Here is a 27,526-nt window from a genome sequence, read left to right on the forward strand (position 1 = left end):
TGTAGCATCTTAGTTAAAACCTAGGTAGGGATATCAAAAGTAATCCATTTATTATGTTGTACGAAACAATACCCATTTTTACATTGCTTTAAAACTAGGGCTATCAATCTCAATGGTAAATTTGAACTTACTCTCTATTTTCCTCTTGAAAAACCATTTTTTATAATTGAAAGAGAGGGGTGAGGACAGAAGAGGACTTGGGGTTAATATGTATTTTTTTCGATATGAATGACTGCCCAAATATGGATCAAATCAGTCACATTAAACAAATCTCATATCGAGTAAAGCTTCAAAACAAATCCAACAGTTAATACTTATTACACTGTCTTCACCATGTCTTATTGCGTAATGGAAGAAGTCTGAAGGCATAGACACCATCCTCACCCACACACCCACACTCAACCACACACACACACGCACACACGCACACACGCAAAACCAAAAAGGTTTTACGCTGTAATGACACTACTAGGGACGGTCCACATTTATTTGAATTGAGCGGTATACTCTTTCAAATATAGATTCTTATAAGATTGCCACTTTAGACAAAGGACATTCCTTTTATTATATTATAAGCAGTACGTCTGTTCAGAGCCAGAATGACCTCAACTATGTGGTAAAGTATATGAGTTGATGCCCTTCTGGCTCCAAACAGAATCCATTCCAGTCTTTGTTATGGTGAATGTTCACCGATGGACGTTTACTAAACGTTTTCTGTATATACAGTATTTTCTATATAATTCGATAATTTGTGTATGCTTATTATTCTGTTGTAACCAACGTACAAACCATTTTTCTTCCCCAGACGCGAAGCCGCTGTGGAGATCGAAGGCAGTTTCTTAGTCCGAATCGTGTATGACGATGTCTTATCTTATGATCTAGTCGGAGCCGCCGTCAAAGTACTCGGTAAGGATATCATAATTACTTTTAGATTAGTTAGGATCAAAATAATCTTTTAATGTCCAATCCAAATTGTATTAAGTAAAACCGAAAATGGAAATTCTTTTTGCCCAATTGATCGTGGGCCCGGCAGCCACTGAGCTGCGCCAGATCGATGTTGCTCTTTTTCCCTTATTGTTGAACGCCAAACAAGGTAACAGCTACTCCCGTCTTATAACGTCTTTTGGTATGACGCTGCCGGGGTTCGAACCCACGACCTCCCGGTTGTGAGGCGGACGCTCTACTGACTGAGCCAACACACTGGGTCATATCGCCTGTTTAGAATAAGAAGGGTCTTATTAAAGTATAATGTTTTCTGTAGAATTGAAAGGCTCTTCTCATTATCAGCCGTGATATTCAAATATATGTAGTATATAGAAAGTTTATTTTGCGAAGAAAGCAAGAATGCTAACCAGAATAATAAAGTTTCAAAACACCAGTAGGCCTACCTTTTTTAATTAGTGAATATTGTTGAAAGCTACATTCCATCCGGTTAAAAATCACAATTGTTAGCGAGAATCCCCCAATGCATTTGAGAAAAGTTAATATAGGCCTATAATTTTTGATATATGAGAAATCAGTACATTTAAAATTCGTGATTTGTATATGCGTCATTATAAATATGTCAGTTTTACGCCTAATAAGTTATTTGTTTGTTTCCCTTTTACAATCATAAATAATCTCGTTCAGCAATTTTGGCTGAATAATTAATAATCGTTCTGTTTACTATTTTCCTTCGACTCGCATAAACACGTAAAACATGCCTCTTAATTATGTTCATAACAGCACTTTTGGTCGGCCACTCAAAATAAATCAAATGGTAACATAATATGGGGTTTCACACAAATAAATGACCCGGGGTCAATGTTGTATTCCATTTCATGAGAGCGTGCCTTCTGTAGTCACACATGAACAATATCAATTACGAATAATACACTTTTAAAAAGAAACTAAAGATACGTATGCCTTGAATCGGTAATGTTATATTCTATTCCCTGAGGAAACAATGATTATTTGATTCTCTCATACTCACTCTCTCAATCCAAATTCGTTTTCTTTCTGTTTCACTCTGTACCACTCTCCTATATCCTTTTTACTGTTATGTTTGTGATTTGAGGATTTAATGAGAAAGAGAACACCTTGAAAAGAAAATGGCATCAATAAGATAAAGCTGTCTTGCATATTGTTCCTCTCGTCTCGGAACACCTAAGCCCGCTTGTCAATACAATGTCAAGGCCGAAAACAGTATCTTCTTTTACGCTAGCAATTTACCACACTCGGGTCAATACTGTGAATGAATTATATTGTTTACACTCTGAAAACAAAATTAGGCAGATCTAAGATATTTTTTAAAAAAATCAGTGTATCAAAAAATGGCTTTTTTATTATCAATACATAAATGATTAATCATTTTATCGTCCAATACGTTTCTGATTTTGATAACGATTTTTAAGAAAAATAGGATAGAAAGGATGAGACCCAGCTTAGCCAGATAATGATCGGTGGTGTGAGAGATATTGAGGAGGTCAAGCGACGTCCTAGAGAGATGCTTTCTAATAATCTCAGAAAGAGCTTTTCAATTAAATATCATCGCATAGGTCGTGCTGTGCTCAATCAACGGTAGTCTCATTTTGAAAGAAGCATTTGGTGTTGGAGAGAAGAATGGTATCAGGCACGATGTACCTTCTTTTATTTTATTTTCATTATCACCTTTATTGTGCAAAAACAAAGGGGAACACACAATAATTCTAGTTTATATGTTGTAGTTGTTTTTTTGTTTTTTGTTTCGAAATCGGATAAATATATTATACAAAGAAAAATATACAAAATAAAGTATTTATACATGTACATAGATAACAATCAGAGGAAAGCACAATTCAACAATGTGTATAGAACATTTTTGTTCTTCCTTGGGGTCCTTTAAAAAAAACAATGCACAGGTCAATACAATGAAGGACTTGAAACATGAAATATAACAAAAAGTATTTTAAAACAAATTTTCCTATAATATGGGCAAGCTGGGTTGATTTGAAAATTCATCTTTTTAAGATCAATTCATGACAAGATTAAGATATTGCACAACTTATCAAAGGGCCCACATCAAAATGTGTGATACTCCTGAGTTACGGAGGGGAGGGAACGGTTGTCACTCAGTAAATTGATATATATTGTACAAAATCGATCGTAGATCTTTCTCAAAATATTATTCAACAAAACATCATATACAATTATACAATGCAATAAGTTAATATGCAATTTCCACTCTTTTAACAGATAAAGCCACTTCAATTGTACAATTCGTGTTAATACGTTATTATGTTCTTATGTAGGCTTACTGAACAAATGCAAAGTGTTTAAAATAAATTTCTATCTTTGAAAGGGTATAATAGACCACTCTGAATTTAAAAAGGGAGGTTATATGACAAATAAGGTCATCATACCAATAACAGTAGTTTTTATCAGACAAAGACGGATCTGGATTTAATCTTAAAACAAACGAAGTGCAAATAAAATTACCAGATCGCTGTAACGTTCCGATGCTCCAAAAGAAAACCCTTTAATAGCTGCCATCCCTAAAAATTTAAATAAAAATAATTTGAGACTTGGAGCTAAGACTAAGTTACCTTGAAGGAGACGTTGGCCTAACCGTTATCCTCCAAGAAGATGAATAAGGCATGTTTTCATCAGCTCGAGATTTCCAAATAACCTGCTATGAACTATCCCGATTGCAAATTATCCAGTTAATTTGAGTCTTCATCAGCCCGAAGTTGCAATTAGCGGGATATTTGGTAGAGATAATCATCCCAAGATATCTTAGGCTAGATGGCAAAATATCCCGCTATTTGTCCGGTGCGTCTTCACCAGCCGGAAGACTCGCACTCTGCGCGAACTCTGAGCAAAAATTTTCGAGCTCGAGCTCGAGTTTCAAGTTTCGAGCTTCAGTATCGAGCTGATGAGGACACGATTTGTAACTTCGAGATTATTTCCCACATCAGAAATAGCGGGCTATTTGGCAATCTCGAGCTGATGAGGACAGGCCTAGATGATGCCCTCCTCACACTAACCAAGGCTCGTCATCGTTCTAATGTCCCACTCCTTCATTGCGGTTGACATATGAACATCGCAAATCAATATGGCTCGAAGACCATTTATCTTACAGCTCGACAGAATATAGTGACAACGGATTGAGAAGAGCGATGACACCTTATTTTGTGACAATAATCCGACAGAGGTGCTTTTATTATTGTTTGGTTGGTCGGTTGGTTTATTGAAAATTTGATTACAATAGATATTCTTTTAATATATCGCTTTACGCTGCAATGCTGTTTTCCAATGGGTCCTAAACACTTGTTGAATATTTGTTATACTATTGAGAAACATTTTAAAGAAAAAAACAAATAAGACATGTGCTATACATCAATCATTATTTCTAATACTCTTCTTCCTTTCACTTTCACTTTTTTTTTCTCTCTCTCTCTCTCTCCTTGTCTCTTTCGTGTCTTTTCATTTTATTTTGTCTTCAGAAATAAGTGCCAATGATCTGTTGGAGGCATTCGGTCGGATGTTCTTTGAATTTTGCGTCGAGTCTGGCTACGACAACATCTTGAACGTCCTCGGTTCAACCACACGTCACTTCTTGCAGAACTTAGATGCTCTCCACGATCATCTTGCCTCAATCTACCCAGGAATGCGAGCACCTTCATTCAGATGCAGTACACGAGACAGTGATGGCGCTCTTGTCCTTCACTACTACTCCGAGCGACCAGGGCTGGAGCACATCGTCATCGGGTTGGTACGCAGTGTAGCAAAGACCCTCCATGGCTCCGAAGTCCATGTTGAGATCATCAAGAATAAAGGCGAAGACTGCGATCATGTTCAGTTTGCCATCATCGAGAAGGTGGAGACAGCGAAGATTGAGAAGCAGGCTCGACAGAACTTACTGGCTCTCTCCAAGGAACCCAAAATCAGTCCATCAACACTGTGCAGGATCCTGCCCTTCCACATCATGTTCAATGCTGATTTACACGTAGAGCAAGCGGGTAACTCCATTCAAAGGATTGTACCTAACATCATTAATCCTAACTGCAGAATGACGGACTTATTTCACATCGTGCGCCCTCACATGGAGTTCACCTTCAAGTCTATCCTCAGTCATGCCAATACCATTTACGTGCTGAAGACCAATCCTGGTGTTGTCAACCCTAACAACCCTCGCAACGGCTCCATCCCAGCACTCAAGCTCAAAGGCCAGATGCTCCACGTACCCGAGTCCAATGTTTTACTATATCTCTGTTCACCACACGTCATCAATCTTGATGAGCTGAGGCAACGTGAACTATACCTGAGTGATATCCCATTGCATGATGCTACAAGAGACCTGGTACTGATCTCAGAGAGGTTTGACGAGGAGTACAAACTCACCCAGAAGCTAGAGATCCTGACAGACAAGCTACAACAGACCTACCGTGAGATCGAGAATGAAAAGAAGAAAACTGACAGGTATAAGCACTAAATAATAATCACTAAACTCATTCAGGAGCCTTTCGGAAACTACAATAATGCATTGTCTGTTTCGATTTTGTCTAAATATATTGTCCCACATTATGAACAGGCCCGACTGATAATTGAATTATGTGTAGAAAGTAAAGTAAAGTATTTTCAGTGTGCTAGAACTTTAAATATAGCATTATATAATCGATTACAGCCCTTTATATCTCAATCCAAATGACAACATAGGAATCAAAGCATAAACGTCAAACAAATGTGAAGAGAAGTACAAGAAAGTTGATTCACCGCTGATTAAAAAAAAGAACATGCTCGCGTGTCTGTTTTACATTATGTGACGGAGTGCTGCAGGGTGAAGATTTCACATTCTGTTTTCGATTAAATCCCGTGCATCCTCTTCAACTAATATCTCTCATTGTTCTGTCACTCATCCTCTCTAGGCTCCTCTATTCCATCCTCCCTCCATCCGTTGCTAACGAGTTACGTCATCATCGACCTGTTCCCGCCAAGAAGTTTGAGTGTGTGACTCTGATGTTCAGTGGGATCTTTGGGTTTGGAGACTTCTGTCGTCGCTACTCACACGACGCTATGAAGATCGTCAGCCTTCTCAACAGTGTTTACACCAAGTTTGACGTCCTTATGGAAAATAACCCAGACGTCTACAAGGTGACCATTTTTTGCAATATACAGACGAATGATATGTCAACTCTTTTGAGCCTACTACACGCTTAATTTTTGTTTCTCTATATTTGTTATGTTTTATTTGTTTAATACCATTATTGTACAGTAAATAAATTATGTGGTATATTTTGATAAGGGATGGTAAGCTATACTACTATAGATAACGTATGCCATATCATAGTAGAATAGTACACGGCGTGAAAATAAACAGACTTTTTCAAAATGAAAACAGTATATTACATTGAGACATCATAACGCACATACAATTAAACTGATATACACTTTATAAAAAAGGGTTATAAAGAATAAAAGTTAATTAACAAGAACGGAAAGATTTGATGAATAATTTTTAGGAATGCAGCGTTTTACTTGTTTTCCGTGGGGGAAATATTAGTATGATTTACTAGTTCTTTTTTATTTTAGATTTGTGATTTAGTGAAAATGCCAGCAAATGTGTTTAAGAGGGAAATGTTTAAATAGAAATGATTTCACAGTTGCAACCGTTATGTTTGGAAGACTATACACCACGCTGTGTCCAATACCATACGGCTATACTCATCAAGGTATACTTACTTTAATAATGGTTCAGGGGCAAACTGGTATTCGAGTATTTCGGGTACGACTCTGAGTAAATAGTCGAAGTGGTATTAGTAGTAGTAGTGGTAGTAGTAGTAGTAGTAGTAGTAGTAGTAGTAGTAGTAGTAATAGTAGTGGTGGTACTAGTAGTAGTAGTAATAGTAGTAGTAGTAGTAGTAGTAGTAGTAGTAGTAGTAGTAGTAGTAGTAGTAGTAGAAGTAGTAGTAGAAGAATTAGTAGTAGAAGTAGTAATAGCAGTAGTAGTTATTGTCGTAGTTGTTTTCGTAATTTTTAGTATGATATTGCTATCTTCCATAACCTTTTTATATCACACTATTTCCCTCTGACGTATTTAGGTAGAGACAGTAGGTGATAAATACATGGCAGTAAGTGGTCTACCCGTACCGTGTGCTGATCATGCCAAATGCATCGCTAAGATGGCTCTTGAAATGAAAGAACTCTCTGCAGATGTCATCATGGAGGGTGACCCTATAGTGGTAGGTTTCATTAAAATACAAGACACTGGTTTGCATCCAAACTTACGATTGGTTGATAGTTATACTTCTTTACTGAATTAGAAATATAGAGTTTTCCATTGCTAAACGGATTAAAGATTGGTCTCAATTTTTATACTTGCTCTTTTTCAAACGTGATATAATCACTAGGGCTTCTACCTTTGTAGTTCTATTGGTTTGTATAGCTCAGGTAACGCCATGACGCTCCTAGCACTCCCCCCAAAAATATTTGAAGAAATGTTATGAAGCTTATTATTCGTCCATAGTAATTAGCAGTGATACATAGGTCAATTAAATGATACACAGGGCATGTCTTGAATGAAAAAACAGGATCAAGTCGTTTTTATGCATATGTAAATGTGTGATAAATTTCTTTCACATTTTCTTGAAAAGACGTTTTCAGTCTTTGGACTTTTTGACGAGTTTGAATGAAAATCTAATTTGAATTGAAATGAATTGAAATGAATTGAATTATCATGAAATCTTCAGAAGATTCATGAGACAATACGTACAAAGGATCAAATCTAACTTAATAGTTCTTGCAATGCCATAGGGTTAATGCACCTCCTTTATCTCTATACAAAATTGAAAATTCTGAAATGTTTGGGAATGAAGATAATGATGATAGCCTCAGGAAATTTCTATCATATCCATATAAATTTCTCTTTTGTGAGTTTAATATATTGATAAACTGCTTCCAACCTTCTCGTATAATCCAATATCGAACCCTGCCAACGATGAAGTACATTCTTGGATGAAATATACCGAGTGGCCAAAGGTATTTGGCATCGGGAAAGATGGAATTAAATTATGGGCTCATCCAAATAAAAACTTTCCGCTTGAATAGAATATTTCTTTAACGGCCATCTTCTGGAAGATCACATATTAAAACAAGTTTCTTCCTTCCTATGCCGGACTCAATCAGTTCTCTGTTTTTTTCGTCTTTTATTTAAATTGGAGTTGTCTTTGTATTGTTTCATCCTGTTTGTATTTACGATTCAGTTTAACATAATACATTTGATGGTTTAATTCGATGATATGTCTTTTGTTGTGGACTGTGTGGCTCCACGTACCATTATATCTACCCCTGTCAACAAAATGTGAGAGATAAAGGATATTTACAAGAACGTTGCCTTGCTTAATGTACTTTTTTGGCGTGCATTATTCCAATAAAAAGCCTTTCTGCACATTAAACATAATTATTGATGAATAGTTATGAATATTCGCAACATTGTTTTTACAAGATCGACTTGTCCTTTATTAATCAATGTCCTTTCTACACCTGATGTAGACATCCCTGAAAACTTCAGGGGACTGGTAATATAGTAAGGATGGTATAACATTGATTGCGAGGGTAACACTGTGCTTTCATAAATTAATCAATCAGTCAATCTATATATCGATCAATTTATCTAGCTATGTATCTATTTATCTATCGATCTATTTATCTGCCTATCTAATATAATATGTCCACTTTCTCCCAGATCAGATCGCCATTGGTTATCTACAGTGAAATAGTGGCAGGATTGGTAGAGCATCCTATATGCCATTGTAACACTAAAACGCTCTCAGAATCTAATCCTTCAAAGCCTCACTGTCCTACTTGTAGCTTCTTGCTCCCTCTTTATAGAAAACTTCCCCAAACGGTGCCTGTTGGTCCCCATGATCCTCTTTTTCTTATGTTAGTTGAGAGCTGAGTTAATGAGATAGCCACCTGTCAGTGACCTCGCTGTGTGGTCTAATCCCTTCTGGCCCAGTAGTATTGACTGTCTTTAATAACTCGATCAATGTCCTCTCCTTTTCCTCTCTGATCAGATCACCATTGGTGTCTACAGTGGAGAGGTGGTGACAGGAGTGGTCGGACAACGTATGCCGAGGTACTGTCTCTTTGGTAACACTGTAAACCTCACCTCCAGGACAGAGACTACTGGCATCACGGGCAAGATCAACATCGCCGATACTGCATACGAGTGAGTCTTGATTTGATTTTTTTTTTATCTCTGCAATTTTTCCATATAAAATATAACTGAATAACAAAGAACATAATTATAAATGTAAGGTATAATACAACATAAACAAACAATAATTTCTTCATGTCAAAATGTTTTTTTTACATAATATATGTGTATATAATAAGGAAACTTAATATTTCCATAACATATAATCATAAATTTAAAGTATTATCCGAACTTTTCTATTGGAAAAGTGCAAGAGACCGCAATCATAAGCAAAGCTTGACAAGGATAAGCATGAGAACTTCTTCATTGGTGTGTAGACTGTCCACATAACCATTAAGTAGCCAATATTAATTTGTGTAAAATGCTCACAGATAGTTTTGCACACCAAAATGATGAAGATACATATTCTCCCTAAAACCTGACCATTGACAAGAACGGTGCTTTTTCAGGCCAAATGATCTTTGTTCTCAGTTTAACATGTAAAGATACAAAATCGGATTTACAGACCGAATTTATAGCCACAAATTGTCGGATATTTGTGGTCAGAGTGGTTGAAAGCGTTTCTTTCACCATAATGATGATGGCAATGTTATTTAAATTTGGTAATTGATCCTTAATAACAGTTTCTTTGGCGAAGCATGGATTCAATCTGTTTGTCGTTAAGACGATATTTTCCCTTAGATAACACATTTTCTTATGATATTGTTGTGTTTTAGTTGTTTGATGGAGCCACAGAATGCGGACCCTACCTTCCAGTTTGATTTCCGAGGTCTAATCAACATGAAAGGCAAGCCTAAACCCTGCCCATGCTATCTGCTCTCAAGGAAACCAGCTGAAGCTAAACCTGAACCATAAACATGCAGCCTAGCTCAAGTCAAGACATTAACTGCTGAATCTATATCATTCTGATCAGAGGAGATAGTGTACGGTTTGAACTTGTCCACAAAGTACCATCAAATAAATTAAAGGGTTACACACTATTACCCTTTTAAACCTGAACCATAAATAGCCTAGCTGAAGTCAAGGCAGTAACCGCTGAATCTATCATGCTGACCAGGGGAGATAGTCTACGGTTTGAACTTGTCCACGAAGTACCATCAAATAAATTAAAGGGTTACACTCCATTACCCTTTTAAACCTGAACCATAAATAGTCTAGCTGAAGTCAAGGCAGTAACTGCTGGATCTATCACTCTGATCAAGGGAGACAATGTGTGGTTTGAACTGGTCCACGAAGTACCATCAACGTCAAAGGTTACACACTATTACACTTTTTCGTTTTAACTAAATATCCAGGAATGGTCAATATTATTGCAGTGACTTTGATCAAATTAACACGCGATTATTCAAAATGGAATACTTATATGAACCAAAACCTAACAAGATAGGCCATGAAACTTTCTTTTTTGATTCACTACATGTAAAATGAAAGAGAAATATCCATGGTTGTTATAAAAATCCAAATGCCAATATCACTAACTTGATGACAGTAGATTTTAAATAGTGGTGGGTAATTGTTGACACGCATCTTGTTTTTCAATAATGTATCCTTGATTACTGTCCTCATATTAAGTTAATCAAAAATTCAGAAATAATAGTCGGTTTTTCATGTCCTGAAGATATAATTTAGTGTTCTTCTTTTTGAAAACTGTGAATGCCTATCCAAAACAAAATCAAAACTACGTAGAGGTTTGTGGTTTAAAAGGGTGAACTTTCCGGAAACATAGAGGACAGTTTTAATTTAAATATTGGGGAACGACCTTTCGAAAAACATGGGCACCCACTAGCCTTCTGGGGGCGTTTCTTGAAACTATCCTAAGTTCTTGATCATATGATATAAACATACGTTAGCGAATTTACAGTCGTTTCAAAATGATGTTCATAAACTTTGACTTATTGACACTTTGACAGTTTCGAGAAACTAGCTCCTGGATTCTCCCCACATATATTTCTAATCTTCCAATGTAATATGTCTGTAATTGAATTTGTACAGATGTATATCAATCAGATCTTAATAGTTTATGTCTGAAGACTCACATTTACCGTGAGGCGTGTCGATTTTGAACCCGGTCTTTAAGTGTCTCTTTGTATATACATGTAGGCGAAAACAGAGTTATACTACTGTTTAGACCAGCAAACATCAAATACTAATCTCGATTCTACAACTGATATCTGCGATAATGATGTTGTAAACATAGATTTAAGCTTGATAGGAAAGTGAGTGTTTATATCTTCCAAAGAGTTTGGGGATTAGTGCGTTTTATATATTTGTACAGTATTGTAAATAGAGATAAAGATATGATATTAACAAGATTTGACCAACGTGTATACTATATATTCGGGCTGAATGATTGAAAGTTATGATGTGTTCAATGCAGGAATTATATTTAATTCGAGTGTTTCAAGCAATATCAAAATATTTAGAAGAGAAATAGTATTATTATTATTATTCAATAATCGAATGCACAGACACACACCTGAGGACACATAAAACATATGATATTTATTTAAGAAGATTAATACTGTAAATATTATTTTGTAATAAAAATTATAATCAAAGAAAGTGTGACGTTTTTATTATATCTACCATATAATGTACTTCTTTTTTCTCTTTGAACTCCTTTCTTATGATTTATGATGATACGTGGCGATACTAACCGGGGAAAATCTTATTATAAATAGGTATTACATGAAATATAAACAAGGAAATAAAAGAAATAAGTTAACAGTGCCACGTTTAGCACTTTTTCCTTACTCAGATTAACAAACGACATTTAATACTCAAGGACGGGTTAGAGCAGTATGAGAGGTGAACAAACAAAAAACTATAAGCAGATTTTACAAATTAGAGAATTAAAATATTGGAAAGCATTTAATGATAGCTCTGTTGTTGTTGTCGTTTTTGTTTGTTATAGGCGAGTTCAATTGTTATCTGGAAAACACCCTGTAAAAGAAACATTTAAATTGTGAATAAAGTGAAATTAAAATTAAGGATAAATACATCAATATGAAAAGTTTCTTTGTGTTTATGTATATGTTTTGCTAAAGGTCGTGTAAAGATGGATTACTATCAATGAATCATTATCAAATAAATTGTAGTAAAATGATATAAAAGAACTTAGAAAAAATTCTAGATGGCCATGTGGGACATATTGTTTTAAACAAATAAATTCATAAAACTCAACTCAAGAAAATGTCATAAAAACAGCCCTAGCTGTCATGCTTAAGGATACATGTGTATCATATGTATGGTACATAATATCACTTTGGATTTAGACAGAAGGCTGCTAACTCATATATATATATATATATATATATATATACATGTATATATATATATATCTTTACTTTAACTCTTTTTTTATGCTACACATATTATTTCCCTGTGCCTCACTATATTTGTCATGGAATAGACATACCAAGGCTAAAAGACTAAATTCAAGATTATTCAACTGTTCCAAGTGCAAGATTAATCTCTACCCATGTCAAAAGGATTGTCATGGAGCTAATCAAGATAGGAAATAGGGGTTATTTTGCAAAGCCATTGTGTTGCACAAAGTAAACCTTCCATCAATTGGTGCCTATTGTTTTTTTTGCAAAATTGCACATGTGGCAAAAGAGCTACCATGCAGAGAGGCAAAGAAAAAAACTGAACCGACTCTGAACAGATGATGTGTATTCACTCACGCAAAACACTGCCATAAAAATAATGTACCTTATCAGAAACTAACATGGTTGAGCTCAATCTCATTAACATTTCCTATGCCATAAGAGCCTATTGACATGTTTGCTCGTTTGTCATGTGTATCGATTTTCACATAATGGTAGGCATCAACTGACAGATTCGATTTATGTAGCACAAAAGCTTTGCAAAATTACCCATTGCGAGGCTTAATTACATGTAGCTTTGCGACAACCCTTTTAAGATGTGTATAGATTAATTCTATGCTGGACACCTTTAAAGTCCGTCAACACTACCGGGCCAGAAGGGATTAGACCACACAGCGAGGTCACTGACAGTTGGCTATCTCACTAACTCAGCTCTCAACTAACATAACAAAAAGAGGATCATGGGGGACCAACAGGCACCGATTAGGGAAGTTTTCTATATAGAGGGAGCAAGTAGCTACAAGTAGGACAGTGGGGCTTTAAACAATCTTGAATCCATCGGTATGACTATCGCATGAGCCTGGCAATGTGGCACAAGGACATCATTTTCATAGCTTATTAAAAATTAAACATTTATATTCTATATCACAAAGAGTATTATATCACAAAGAGTAGTTGATTAAAATATGGCAGCGAAAGTAACTGCATGCTGAATTTTGGAGGTCAACAAATTCACTCACTCAAAGCACATCAACATAATACGCTAAAAGCCAAAGCCATAATAAGCACGACATGATTGAGATGACTCCCAATGCCATTGGTATTATTTATTCATATTTTAATATCACTCAAGAGTTTTCACAAAGTGATCTTCAACAAACTGGCAACACCACTTCACAATGCGACTCTCTTTCATGTTTCACATGAAAAATAGGTTTCAATGAGCATAGTCGGATTCTGGAATGAATGATCCACTTTTGCTGGACAAGAAAAGGAAAAATTAATTACAAATAAGGCAATTGTTGTTCATATAAAAAAAAATAGACAAATATCCCTTGTTTATCAAAACATGACAGATATTTGTATTCATTCTGCTTAAATGTCAAATTTATTTAGTATACAGATACTATCACTTCATATATATCATCCTTCTTTTAATTTGACTGTTTTAATTGTTTGATCAATAAAAAACAAAACTTTACTGAATCTATAACAACATCGGCATAATCTCACATACAATAACTATGATTCTTATCGAATCCCATGAATGACAAATTCAATCATTCATACACAGGCACAGCAAAATAAAGATACACAAGTATATTGCACTGTTGATAATTTCTCAAAACATTGGCACAACAGGGGGGTGTTTCACAAAGATCCTAAGTTGAAATTAAAAATTATGGAGAGCTATTTGTAGTCTTGAAATCAAATATATTCAAAAGAGAAAATTCAAGTATTTTAGACTTTTGATAAATTCCTCATCAAGTCGTCCTTGTTTTCACGAAGTGACGGTAGTGAGGAAAATCGTCAAAGTGAATGCAATTTTTTTTCACTACCGTCACTTCGTGAAAACAGCAACGAAGTACATAAAATCTCCTTGATAATAGAAAATATGAATGATTTAAATCAACCTTTTGATGCCTTTTAAAATAACTGTTACAAAATATTTTCATAGATGCTAACAGCTTTCCATAATAGTAAGTCCAACTGAGAGATAAGTTCAACTCAGGATCTTTGTGAAACACCCCCTGTTCTCACAACAGTATACATGTATTTAAGCACATGTCTTTTGAATTTCAATCCATTTGCTAATGAGCCATCGATGTCTGCATTAACCCACTATGTATATATATACCAGTATATATATATATAGTCAGACCTGTCTATAGCGACCACCCAAGGGAAACACATAAAGTGGTCTTTGAAGACAGGTGGTCTTTGTAGACAGGTTCCTTTAGTACATGTTTCAATGAGAAACAATTTTCAAGGGAAACAAAACATGTGGTCTTTGTAGACAGGTGGTCACTAAAGCAAGTTTGACTGTATATGTATTGGTCATTTCATGGGGGGGGGGGGCAATTATTGTGACAGACCAGAAGTGAGAAACTATGTCTCCTATCAACAACCATAACAATGTTTGCTCAAATTGTGTTTAGCATAAAAAGCATAGCCCATTATGTTTAGAAGTACTCTAGCTTCATGGTGAATCAATAAGATTAGACAGCTCTTGCAGAGTTGTGATTGGTCCACACTCATCATGTGATATATATAGTGAGGATTGTAATAAACACATTTTACTCCACGTAACTTTTCTATGTTATGTTGACCACCCGGTCAAATAAGTATATTTTCGCATCATACTGTATCAAGGCAACCCTGCGCGCACTATTAACACATACCAAGTTACACGTACCCACTGTTTGTATTTTCTCAGCTGCGCGCTTTTGACGTGGAAGGCTAGACAGCTTGAATGAAAAGAAAATCGCATTCACCCTGCATTTCATACACATGCAACCATGTGTAATCAAGACTGTCTAATATAACAGACATTACCTGGATAGGGGAATAATATCCACTTTTGGACCACAATGGAGATATATTTTTCCTCATTATCATATTTTCCATAAGCGCACAGCTTCGCAGCCCTTGGGATATATATCTCTCTTCAGCAGTCCAAAGAATGTTTATTGCACACCTTAAAGAGAAGGTTATGTTCTGGGAAAAGGTGAAAAATAATTTGTGAGCATTATCATTCTTATTACGCAAGTGTGGAAGAACATCAGATAAGACATGTTCCCTGAAAAGCATGGCTCTTCAAATGCCTTCATATTCTAAATATGTCATGTAACATCGTAAAACTCGGGGGTAGGTTTTTTACGCCACGTGTTTGTGTAGTCCCATATACATCTTTCTGTGTACAGTGTTTGTAACTTTACCAAGACTTGGCCAAATTTCTTATCATTTTGATGATTCCAGAACCTTGCAATACACACAAATTCTTATATGCTAGATGATCAACCTTTTCTGGTCGATTCTACACCGTTTCTTTCAATATGCAATTGCATGACCAGAACTCAACTTCATCTTTAAGCTACGGTCACAAAGGTTCGTACCAGCGCATCGTTCGTACGAATCTCTGTTTTTCCATTGTCTTTCCGAATTTCCATTCGTAGCAGTTTGTAATGGCATTTGTGACTGAGGCTTTACCAGTAAATATCTGTATATTAAAGACCCAAAGTTTATGCAATGTTTTGTAAACGTGATGTCCATGTAATGCTGGTAAAAAAGAAATTCATTTAAAGCAAAGTTTTGAAAAAGAAAGGACTGAAACAGGAATGATTCTGGCAATGCACTACTATATAAATTAATTGCATTAAAATCTTCAGCAGATGATTTCATCTTCCACGAGTAGCAGAAGATCTCATACCAATGTCACATGGATATCATCATATGTTTTGCCCCAACCTCATGAAATGACCTACATGTATATACTGAATAAAATCAGCCCTGGACACATCATCAATGTCTACATGTAACACACATACCTTAACTCCCATTAGTATTCCGGCTTTTACAACTGCTCTCAATATTACAAAAAAATAAAGGGGAGTCCTCCCCTAGTAAAAAATAAATATGAACAAAATAGGAAACAATTTTTGTCCCCAAAAAAATATTTTTCAAATAGCTCGTAATTAACTTTACAATTTATGGATTTGAGCCCTTTTTTAAAGATAACACATAAAAATGTCATCAAACAGAAATATCATCATGTCTGCAAGAGTATCCCCTTGACTTCAAGGAAGTCCAATCATCAATGTCTTTGATGGATACTTTGTTTCGAGGCAAGGAAGTTGAGTAGTTTGCAAAGAGAGCAGGCCTTTCTCTTAATGTTTTCTATCGTTTGGAAGAAAATGAAGCCGAGGAATTTTCAGGATATCTTCAAGATGCATGGCATGTGTCGACTGCCGAGGATGAAGCTGTTCTGCTTCAAGAACGGACAGCAAACAACTAGTCTTTCTCTAATGGCTTCCTGTTTGGTAGGTTAGGTGCCTCTTGTTTGGAAGCAAAAGATGTCCAGTAATCCATGTCTTCAGGATGCATGGGGTGTGTTGAGGAGAGAAGCTGCTCTGGTGTAAGTATGGTGAAGGATGGGCAGCAAGGTGAACTCCTATCTGGGCCAAGCTGGAATAAAACAAAGCAAAACATTGGAACTTAAACTGCTATCATCACAAAAATATATATCATGCATCGAGAAGAGAAGGCAGAAAGTTAATGGATGGTTCGTTTAATGGTTCGTTTTACCTCACTACTCAGAAAGCATGGGTATTTGCTTGTAAGTATGCAAGTGGGGGACCAACGATTCAAAGACCTCTCTGAGGGACTTGGTAATGAGGATTGGTTCCTTACCCAAGGATACTAGCGCATCGACTTGGTTTCAAACCCGGGCACTCCTGGTTATGAGACGACTGCTCTACCGCTGATTTATCACATCTCCAAATATTCAAGCAGTCTAATTCATGAAAGTGGCCTTTATGTATTTGACATCTCTTCACATTGAGTGAGAGGGGATGGGGGGGATTGGAATACATTGTATCTCAAAATCCAGTCTGCTTGAAACTGTGGCACAATACCCTAAAAGAAGTGTATGACAAAAATTAGATCAATGCAATGCCCTCCAAAGATTTTTAAGGCACTGTCCTAAATCTCTATAAATGACGAAGAGTCGTATAAACATCATTTCAGATTGTTTTCTGAGTAGTCAAGTAAATCAGTGTTTCGTAAAAATTCAGGAAGTTTGTGTCCAAAGACATGGAGAAACAAAGGAGGGATGTAAATCGGATCTCGGTAAATATGGTACTCTGTTGTTGGAAAACAAAACCAGATAAACTTAATTTATGATAATATTATGCTTATATATCTGGTATCCTAAAATGCTTTGATTAATTATCAGCATTTAAAAGTGTATGATTACAAAAGAGTTTCATATTCTATAATATATTGCAATAGTTATTTGATATTAATTTCATGTAAGTGCGTTTGCATTTTTTGATTTAGTTATAGAAATGAAATTATTTGAATTGATTTGAATTGAATTGATGTATGGAGGATACAGATTTTGTATTGTTGTCTTTCAGGAAGAGTAATCCAGTGTACTTCATTTAACCCAATGAGGACTGGATTCTCTAATTCCCACAGGCTTCATACATGGACTGCCCAGTTCCCATACACGATGGGTTAATGATGGACTTACATGCAATCATTTTCACTTTTGGCAGAAGAGGCAAGTTCATGTGTGATATACAAATAATTCATGTTTAAGAGTGTATTAGTGTAATCATAATAATAGTCTGTTCTTGTATAGCGCATAACACATTATGATATAAAGTCTCTATGCGCTTGCAAAAAGCTTCGGAAATTAATACCCTAGCTTTAGCTCCGGTAGCCGTTATCAGAGCACACTGCATTTCAAGGAATAATCCTACCAGTGTAGTGTATATATGCACTGCATGTAGGGCAAGTTATAATCGCATAATTAATGCTTGTCGAGTTCATTGTCCAGCTCATTATCCAGTGGGTTATCACTTTTTTATGGGAACTTTTCTGCATGGTAGGCATGGCAGGAAAGAATGTTTCACAGTCATGGGTGTCATTTGACCAATCAGACTGCCTACAAACTTGAATCAGTTTTTATACCAGACGATAACCCATACCTGCCAACATTTGAAAATAAGAATTAGGAATTTTTAGCGCGATTTGCCTTCGAAAATACGAAATCGCACTTGCAGCGGCAGCATTACTGGCAATACGCGACAAATCTGTACCAAAAAAGCAAATACAAATTGGCTGCTCGATCATGCAGGCATTCAACGCACGCAATATGTGAGCCCTCATTTTTTTTTGAAAAATTAGAATATTCTGAATTTTCAGGTCCTAAAAATTCAGAAAATCAGAATATTCTGGATTATTCGGAAGGATTTGCAGGTATGATAGACCACCTCACTACCTAAGATGACCACGCCCCATAATCCACCTACCTGTAGTGCTACTGCTACATAGTGATCCTCATCTAGGAGCATCTCCTGAAAGACCCAGTTCTTATCCTGCCTGTCTCGGAGGTAGAGTTCTGTATCTATGGCAACGGATGAGGTAGATAGCTCCAGGGTATTCAGTCTGAACTCAGCTCGCTGGAGGTCAAAGCCAAGGCCAATACCAAGAGCTTTGATGTAGCTCTCCTTGAGACACTAGAAAAGAAATGAAACACGGTATGATTAATCAGTCAAACATTGCTGGTAAAGATGGACAAAGATGACAACCGATCATGACTCTGAAATTAAATAACTTTACTTTTTTCACAGAGCAATAATATTGGAAAGTCTTTTAACTACTGAATATGTTCATATTATGTAAGACTGATTGGTTGATAAATCATGAATTGGATTAGAGATCATTGATTATGACACATCCATGTACCCACAGAAACAGGTCACACTATTGTTCATGTCCATATGCATGATATACATAGAGGTGTCGTGATCGAGTGGATATGTCACCGGACTGTGGATCGCAAGGTCCTCGGTTCGAGTCCCGCCGCGGCACTAATGTCCTTTGAAACATTGATCTACATTGGCCACACTCAACCCAGGTGACGTAAATGGGTTCCTGGCAGGAATTAATTCCTTGAAATGCTAGAGCGCCGTAATGGCAGCCGTGCTAAAGCCAGGGTAATAATCAGGAGCGCCAGGAGTTTCAAGTCTGACAGATATGAGCGCTACACAAGAACCAAATATTATTATATTATAATATAAAAAACTAGTTGAAATTGTTGATACTGACTTACCCAGTATCTATAAAACCTATGAAGTTGTTGATATTGAGTCTCTGCAGACATGATGGTGTTCCATTCGTGAGGGGTAAATTGCTTCTTCATGTTTCGAAAAAAGTCCTCCATTTTCTGATCTGACAAGAACAATTTGAAACACAAATTTATTAAATTACATAACCTACTTTTAAAGTTTAAAACATAATTTTCAAAATAATACACTTACATAGATACATTTCAAATTACGTAAAGATTCACAGACTAATAAAGTACAATGATACATAGTTATATTCACTAGCAATAAATGAATGCTCTTATTAGATGCTCTTATTAGACCTAGTAAAACAACAATGAATCAAAAAGGAGTAAGAGAAGATTGTCAGGAGAAAAATGAATTTGAATTTTAAAATTTGTCTTGTGTGACTTTGAGTTATGCTGAGTTAACTGTACATCCATGATAACACTTTACAAACTCTTTTTTTTTGTAAGTTCTTTTTGTGATGAAATGATTGGAAATATATCGAGCCATTCAGTCCACTGACCTAAAAAGTTTACTGGATTAAATTCTTTTGTATGATAACATTTTACAAACTCACTTGGGCGGACAACTTTCATGACATCCACCCCACACGTGAGGGCAGGCTCCGTAGCCAAGACAGCAAAGTCGCCGTGATGAGATGCATTAAAGTTGAAGTTTGGATATGTTGTCTTGTCGATATCATCCATGTTCTTGAGGTAAGGCTTGCCTCTATCTGTCCTGACTAGGTTGATATCTGTCCAGGATATCTTCAAACTTTCATGGATTGCCTTGCGTGCCAACAGCCTCCCTGCCTAATAATCATAAGGAATATATCATACAAATTACAAAAATACTGGAAAATCATGCATTCTAGTATTCTACCCACTTGGTAGATGGTAATATTCAGAGCTCCATTCGAGGTCTACTTGCTATTTATAAGGACCGCTATTTATAAAAGTCCGCTATTCATTTAGTCACGCATTATGGATAGCAGCTCTTATGAATAGTGGTCCTTATGAATAGTGGTCCTTATGAATGGCGGTCCTTATGAATAGCGAGGTAAATTGTCTATGGTTTGCTCGCTATTTATGAGGGCCGCTATTCATAAAGGATCACTATTCATTTCGTCACACATTATGGATAGCAGGTCCTTATGAATAATGGTCCTTATGAATGGCGGTCCTTATGAATAGCGACATTCATATTAAGGATACTTACTTCCAAATGATATATACTGACCCTACAGCTAAAAAAAAACAAGGAATACACCAGTAATATATTAGTAAACTACTCTGCTTTTAACAACAAAAATTAATTGTGTAACTTCCAAAATTACTTGCTTTTAAAACACATCAAAAAAGATCACATTCTCAATCTTATGGATTATATAAGCTCATGACTGTCTTTATTTTCCAAAGGTGTTAGGTAAATATTTTTGTTTAAAGGCAATGAGCTACATACCATAGAAGACTTGGCATCTTTTGTGAAGACAAACTGACCGATTCTATGTTTTTCCTCTGGTTGGATACTGGATGATGCTAGCAACCATTGGGATTGATCAGGCTGCCAGGAACTACACTTAAACGCCCATCTCAGACTGGCCATAATGCTCTGGAAATTAAAGGTGCAAAATTTGTAGAACATTTCTTTCTCTTACAAAATATGGATACAATAATATATAATTGGAATTGAAATAAAATGTTTATCTAAATCACAGCAGAAACTCTCCAAATCGAGTCTTAGTCTTAAAGGAAACCTCACCCTACAAAATAACTGAATTTATTCATAGAAATTTATTAACATTCTTGTCCATTAATAGATTCCCCACCAAAGTGTATGAGAGAGAATGAGAGATATAAAGAAAGATAATCAATAGACAGGAATAGATTTCATCTGTCTACACTTATTCTTTGGGGTACGGTTTCCTTTAAATGCAATGCTCAGATTAGGGATGTTCCTGATTTCATGACCAAATGACAAGGGCAAATGATTCACTGGTTAATATTCATCGTCAAGTTTGAAGTGTTTCCTTTATTTCTCAAAATGATCATTCTGTAAAATTATTAATTGATAGGCAGTATGACATTATTGTTATAGAACCCTGCTTTAAAATCCATTCTAAACCACTCTCAAAAAGAAACTGAAACAAAGATAACATAACAATATACTCCCACACTATGTGTAAAGCAATGGTTTGTTTTGTCATGAATATTCTTTAGGAGCACACTGAATTAATGAACACATGTTATATTCAATTCATGAAGCAATATCAAACAATGGTAGTTCTCACTTTACAAATTATCTCTTGGCTTGTCAGGAATATAAGTTAACTATGGAGTGGGACATGTCAATAATACATACCTCGGTCAATATTCTTAGACTGATGACTCACAAAAAAACAATGATCCAATTTGGATATTACCCTCTAAAACATTATTATAATAATTATCAGAATAACTCCTTACCTTACTTCTGAAACTCCTTAACTGTGCTATTAGATCTCTACTGTGCCAAGGAATGTGGAGTCTTGCAGGTCTCCATGCATGCTGCACTACCAGCACATTCATCTAGTGTGGCCAATTTGAAGATCCAGTCAGGATGTCAGCAATATCCTAACAAAGAGAACAGGAAATCAATACCAGGGGAAAGCCCCAATAAGAAATTGTGTGATTGAAACTCAAAGTGAAAATGAAATAATCTGAATCATATGCTCTGGAAGAAAAGTGATGCCAAACAATCAATTTTGTTAAAAAGTACATACTCTCTGATGAAAAACATTTTTTTTCTTCATCTTTGCAATTAAAAGTTGTCTTTCCTCTTCAACAATATTTAAGTACCTGCATAATTAATATATATACTATTATATGCAGGCACTCATGTTATAATGTCTTCCTGTGATGACACCATGGCAGGTAGCCTTGCTATGTTTAGAAATACATGTACCAGAAAACAACAGACTAAATATGTTGAGCTTTTAACAGTTATCTTTGCTCTACAATAATTGAATCCAGTACAATCAACCATAAATGGCAAATATATATGTGCAGGCTGCATGAGGCAGTGGCTGCAAATAACAAACAAAACATTACTTTTGCTGGGGTTATGGTAAATTAATTCAAAGAACTCGCTTGGTTTCTTGCAGGATACATCTGGACTTAGTCTTGATGTAAAATCCGAACATTCAACATCTATAATTTCTCTTTCCAAGCTACATCAAAGCCCATATTCTTAATTCTTATCCATAGATCAAACAAAAATATTTACTGCTTTTATATATTTTTAATGAGGCTTATTCTTAAGAGCATTTATATACAATAAAGGTACAATGCCGGTCCCATTTACAGGCCAAAAATTAAAAGGTTAAACTCCAGCGGCAATTTAGAACTTCCCTCAATTTCTTTTGGGGAAATTAATGATCATTAGTTGTCAATTCGAATCTAGCGAGCATGTTCGTTTAATTAAATAGTCTGATTTTCAGAACAGTGTACCGATTGGTCAAATGTTTTGTGCTGCGCAAAGATTCAATCAGTTTAATTTTGGCCATTACAAGAAGAGGGTTATTGATGTAGACAAATTCTCATGTACCCTCTACAGTTCATTTTATTTATATTATTACCAAATAAAAAAAGAAGTCAGTCAGTCACTCAGTAGTGTCTCACAGTGAAGTCTAGAAGTCTGCATAATTTGAATACTAGGAACACTTCTAACGTTTAAGTTTCACGGATAGGACATACATGACATATTCATAATTCCTACAAAATTTTACAGAATCTGATGTTGGCTGCAAAAGAGATACTGTATTATAACAGTAGAATAAAAAACTTCAACTGAAATAAATCCAAGGGATTCAGTGCACATACATGTAAACCAAGCATTCTTTCTGACAAGCATATTGCATTAAGTGTTCAAAGTGGTCAAACACCCCTTAACTTATGAACTTAAAGGACGCCAGACATGCGTGGAGTGCGGTAGACCACGCCAGACATACATGATATGCATTCATTGTCAGCTCGCTAGCTTCTCCCAAATCCTGACAAAAGTCGGGCTCACGATTTTTTCTGATTTTCAATGTGCCTGCCGTGCATCGTCTATGTGTGACAAGGCCATAAGCAGGGCTGTCAACCCTCCCGCATTTGGAGGGAGTCTCACGCCACCACGCTCATTCTCTTACCGTCCCACCAGCTCGTAGCAGGAGCCTCCCACCACTACAGCCCAGCTGTACACAGGCGGGATAGAGCATCGATGTGGCTCTACTTCATCTAAAAATTAGATGATGTCTGCAACCCACTCTATTTTTATGAGCACCTTATTATTTTTGATTTTTGAACTCTGCATCAGTTGTGACGTTGTTGACAGTTTGCGATGCCACAGAAATCTGGACGTATATACCAATTGGTCCTGTCCAGTACCACCTTAGATGTAGACTACGCCCTTACTCCCGCAACGCAATCTCCCGGTTTATGAAGAAAAAAACCTGCCAAACATGTCAAATGAACCAGCGTACCGTATCGCATGCAATTATTTTGCTCAACGGAAGGGGGGGGGGGGGGGTAGTGAGCAATTTTGTGGATATATAAAGCCAATTTATTGCCTTGTGACGACTTTCATTCACCTAAAATTTAATTTGTAATGTTATAGTTGAGAGAATTAGGGCGGCTCTTTTGGGCAATTTGGGGGCTATTTCGCCCCGAGCCCCTGTGTATTTTTTTCACTGATCATTCATATCAATTCTTCCGAATTTGTATCATTAATAATGGTGTGTTTTCACTCCTACTTTTAAATTATCTTTAATTTTAGTTAAACATCTAGCATTGAAGTTAGTACATGACAGTACCTTAGCACCATTTTCTCTCATCCAAACAATCTTGCCAAGTCCCTTTAGGCCAGAGCTACCAAGTATCACGCATTAGGCGTGACATCACGCATTTCAAGGGTTTCGCTCGCGCGCTGAATTATGAAAATGTCACGCATTGCCGATCTTTGAACTTGGCGTCTCTGTAAAGTTTAGGCTTTAAGGCTACCTCCTCCCTAGACAGAAATAACCGTCTGGTATGGGTCATTCTTTAATAAAACTGATATTTGTCGATATTCCCCATATCCGGAGGTCTAGTGGAGCCAGACGTAGTTTCAGTGGAACAACCGACGATATAGAGACTGAAGTTTTTGGTCTACCTCCTCCCCACCCCCAACCACCCCCTTTAACATTATTAACAGTTCACTGTCTTACTGATTTACTCTACTATACTAGGTCTATAGGCCATTATCATTTCTTCTTCTAACAGTTACATGTAAATGTATCTACATCTGACTCTCTCAGTCCCATCTCTCAGTCCTCAGTACAAGCTACAGACACTGTCACTAGTCACTGCACTGCACTCACTACTCACTGCTAGGCCTACTCAGGTTTCAAGATTTGTAGAAGACATGAAGTTAGAAGAATATGAAGAATAAGACAAAATCTATCCATATTTAAGTTGGTTTACCTAGATCTACCTGCTGCGGATAAAATAACATTGTCTGTATCTATCTCTCCTCACCAGTGCATATATGAAGACAGTCAAACAGACTGATTCCGACCTTCCGTCCTATTTCGCTAAGCAGAACACCTCACATACACTCACCGTACCGGGGAGGAGCCGGGGCGTCGAGCTGGCCCGGCTGCCGCGGGGCGGCGCGAGTGCCTTTGCAGGTGGCAGCTGCTCGCGAGCACCTCAGCTAAATCGGGGAAATACCCTACCGTGTCGTCAAAAGGACGAAACAGAAAAGAAAAATGCTTTTGTCCACAAGGAGAAAGAGTGTACCGTTACCTGTATATTACAACGTATTACAACAGGAGGTCTTTTTTAATGGGGTAGAGGTGATAACTTGGTTATACAATGGACCTAATTTGTAGTAGGTTCATGGTTTTACCCCCCTTGATCCCTTCTAAAACTTGTGATACTTCTAAAGGATGATTAAAATAATCCTCTCGATTGTTCATTATGAAGGAAATATGATACTAACATCATCAATAGTAAAACAAAATAATGATAGATTTAATGTTGGTTATGATATTACTACTAGTAATTATAATAATGATGATATTGATATTGATAATAACAACAACAATGATAATACAATAATGATAGGCTCACGAGATATTGCAAACCGTCTAAAAGGTATGAAAGTTTCCAAAATAGAAAATATAGCATATAATTATGAAAGTAGGCCTACAAGAAAAAAATAAAAACGGGAATAGCCTCAACTGTAGAATGCCAATTAGTTCTCATTTTAGAGATTGGGTAACTTTGCCTCAGATTCTAAACAAATCCTGGATTTGGCTCATGCTGCAATCATATGATTAGCCTTTAGGTCAGAAATGAATTTAATGACTTTTACAAGCCATCGCATGTTTGATTAAATATTTATGATTGGCGTTCAAAATTTCAACACTACAGTTTTTTGGGGAAAATGAAAACCGGTCACTCAAAGAATTTTCTTTGAAGCTCATGATCATTTTGAAGCGCAATTTTTTTTTATGTTAGGGCTTCAATATTACACCATAATGACACTGAACCACGTAGGGCCATGCATCTCAGATTTATAACACTGGAACATTGTTCAACAATGCCTTTAATATACAGAAAAGAGGCAAATAGAGGGGGAGAGGTGAAAGACAGAGAGAGATAGAGAGATGGATAGAAAGAGAAAGTAATTAAGAGAAAATATGTGTATACGTATAAATAGCGCGTAATTTATACAAAGAGAGAAAGAGAGAGAGAACGATGGATCAAAATGAGAGAGAGTTAGAAAATGATATTATACACAATTATAGATAATGCAGACCAGATCTCGCAAAATCATAACAATAGTAAGCAAATGTGGAGATGTTTGAGAAACCTTGTGCCTAAGTCATTACCTATATCTCCCAATAGCATAAATGTTGATGATGCTAATGTGTCAGATAATGCAAATATTGCTGAAGCTTTTAATGACTTTTTCATTTCTAATGCTACTAAGATTACAAAGGACCTGCGAAGGAATACGTCTCAACTGAGAGTAGACGAGGACAATAATATTGGTCCAACTCATTCGCAATTTAATTTGAATTTGATTACTGAGGATTTTGTATTGAAACAGATTGATAATTTGAGTATAGATAAAGCAACTGGTGAAGATCACATCAGCTGTAAACTTTTAAAGATGACGAAGAATGTTATCGCAGAGTCTCTTTGTGATATCATTAACAAATCCCTGTCTACAGGAGTTGTTCCACGTGAATGGAAAAAGGCTCGGGTAGTACCAATATTCAAATTTGGAGATATTTCTTCTTTGAATAATTACCGCCCCATTTCAATATTACCTATCGTGAGTAAAATTATAGAAAGGGCCGTCCACCAACAACTCAGTGAATTCTTGGACGAGAATCAATTATTACACCCTAATCAGTCTGGTTTTAGACCTAAACATTCAACAGCTACTGCCCTTGCAAAACTTGTAAATCAATGGTCGTTGAATATTGATAACAAAGAAATTTCTGGAGTTGCCTTCATAGATCTTCGTAAGGCTTTTGATACTGTTGACCATGAGCTACTTCTACATAAACTAGCTTGTATAGGTTGTAGTAATAGGACTATTTATTGGTTCAAATCATATTCAGGGGATCGACAACAAGTGACCCAATTCAAAGGAGCCAAGTCGCATCCATCAACCATCAAATTAGGTGTGCCACAAGGTTCAATTCTTGGTCCCCTTTTATTTTCGATATATGTTAATAGTCTACCTGAATGTACTCCTGAAGGTATCATAGATATGTATGCTGATGATACGACACTTACCGTCAGTGCAAATGATGCAACTGTTGTGGAAGAAAAATTAACTGTTGCATTAAACAGAGTCATGGCATGGATTAAGGAAAATCG

The 27,526-nt window shown here is 36.2% G+C and overlaps 2 protein-coding genes across 5 annotated transcripts in view; one reads left to right on the plus strand and one right to left on the minus strand.

Annotated features, from left to right (window-relative positions):
* LOC581605 (guanylate cyclase soluble subunit beta-1) overlaps positions 1-11,982 on the plus strand; it is a 45,836-nt gene extending 33,854 nt beyond the window's left edge. The window contains exons 3-8 of the mRNA XM_781593.5: positions 806-906; positions 4,464-5,439; positions 5,886-6,111; positions 7,059-7,199; positions 9,033-9,187; positions 9,892-11,982. Of these exons, the coding sequence (XP_786686.3) occupies positions 806-906; positions 4,464-5,439; positions 5,886-6,111; positions 7,059-7,199; positions 9,033-9,187; positions 9,892-10,030 (1,738 nt within the window). The 3' untranslated portion in view covers positions 10,031-11,982. The remainder of the gene's footprint in view (positions 1-805; positions 907-4,463; positions 5,440-5,885; positions 6,112-7,058; positions 7,200-9,032; positions 9,188-9,891) is intronic.
* Positions 11,983-16,125: 4,143 nt separating this feature from the next.
* Positions 16,126-25,370, minus strand: LOC581654 (L-aminoadipate-semialdehyde dehydrogenase-phosphopantetheinyl transferase). Of its 4 annotated transcripts, none has more exons than XM_030981173.1 (7): positions 25,247-25,370; positions 22,091-22,237; positions 21,087-21,236; positions 20,203-20,437; positions 19,625-19,743; positions 18,822-19,028; positions 16,126-16,968 (listed from the first exon to the last, which is right to left on the minus strand). In XM_030981173.1, the coding sequence occupies exons 2-7, from the start codon at positions 22,190-22,192 to the stop codon at positions 16,795-16,797; spliced, it is 987 nt and encodes a 328-aa protein (XP_030837033.1). In that variant the 5' UTR covers positions 22,193-22,237; positions 25,247-25,370; the 3' UTR covers positions 16,126-16,794. The 4 variants fall into 4 exon arrangements, with proteins under 4 accessions (XP_030837033.1, XP_030837034.1, XP_030837032.1 ...); XM_030981174.1 differs by having other exon boundaries at positions 25,252-25,366; XM_030981172.1 differs by having other exon boundaries at positions 25,163-25,366.
* Between the last annotated feature and the right edge of the window lie 2,156 nt (positions 25,371-27,526).

This window comes from Strongylocentrotus purpuratus, unplaced genomic scaffold (assembly GCF_000002235.5).
Source record: "Strongylocentrotus purpuratus isolate Spur 01 unplaced genomic scaffold, Spur_5.0 spur5_scaffold_11, whole genome shotgun sequence".
Taxonomy (NCBI): domain Eukaryota; kingdom Metazoa; phylum Echinodermata; class Echinoidea; order Camarodonta; family Strongylocentrotidae; genus Strongylocentrotus; species Strongylocentrotus purpuratus.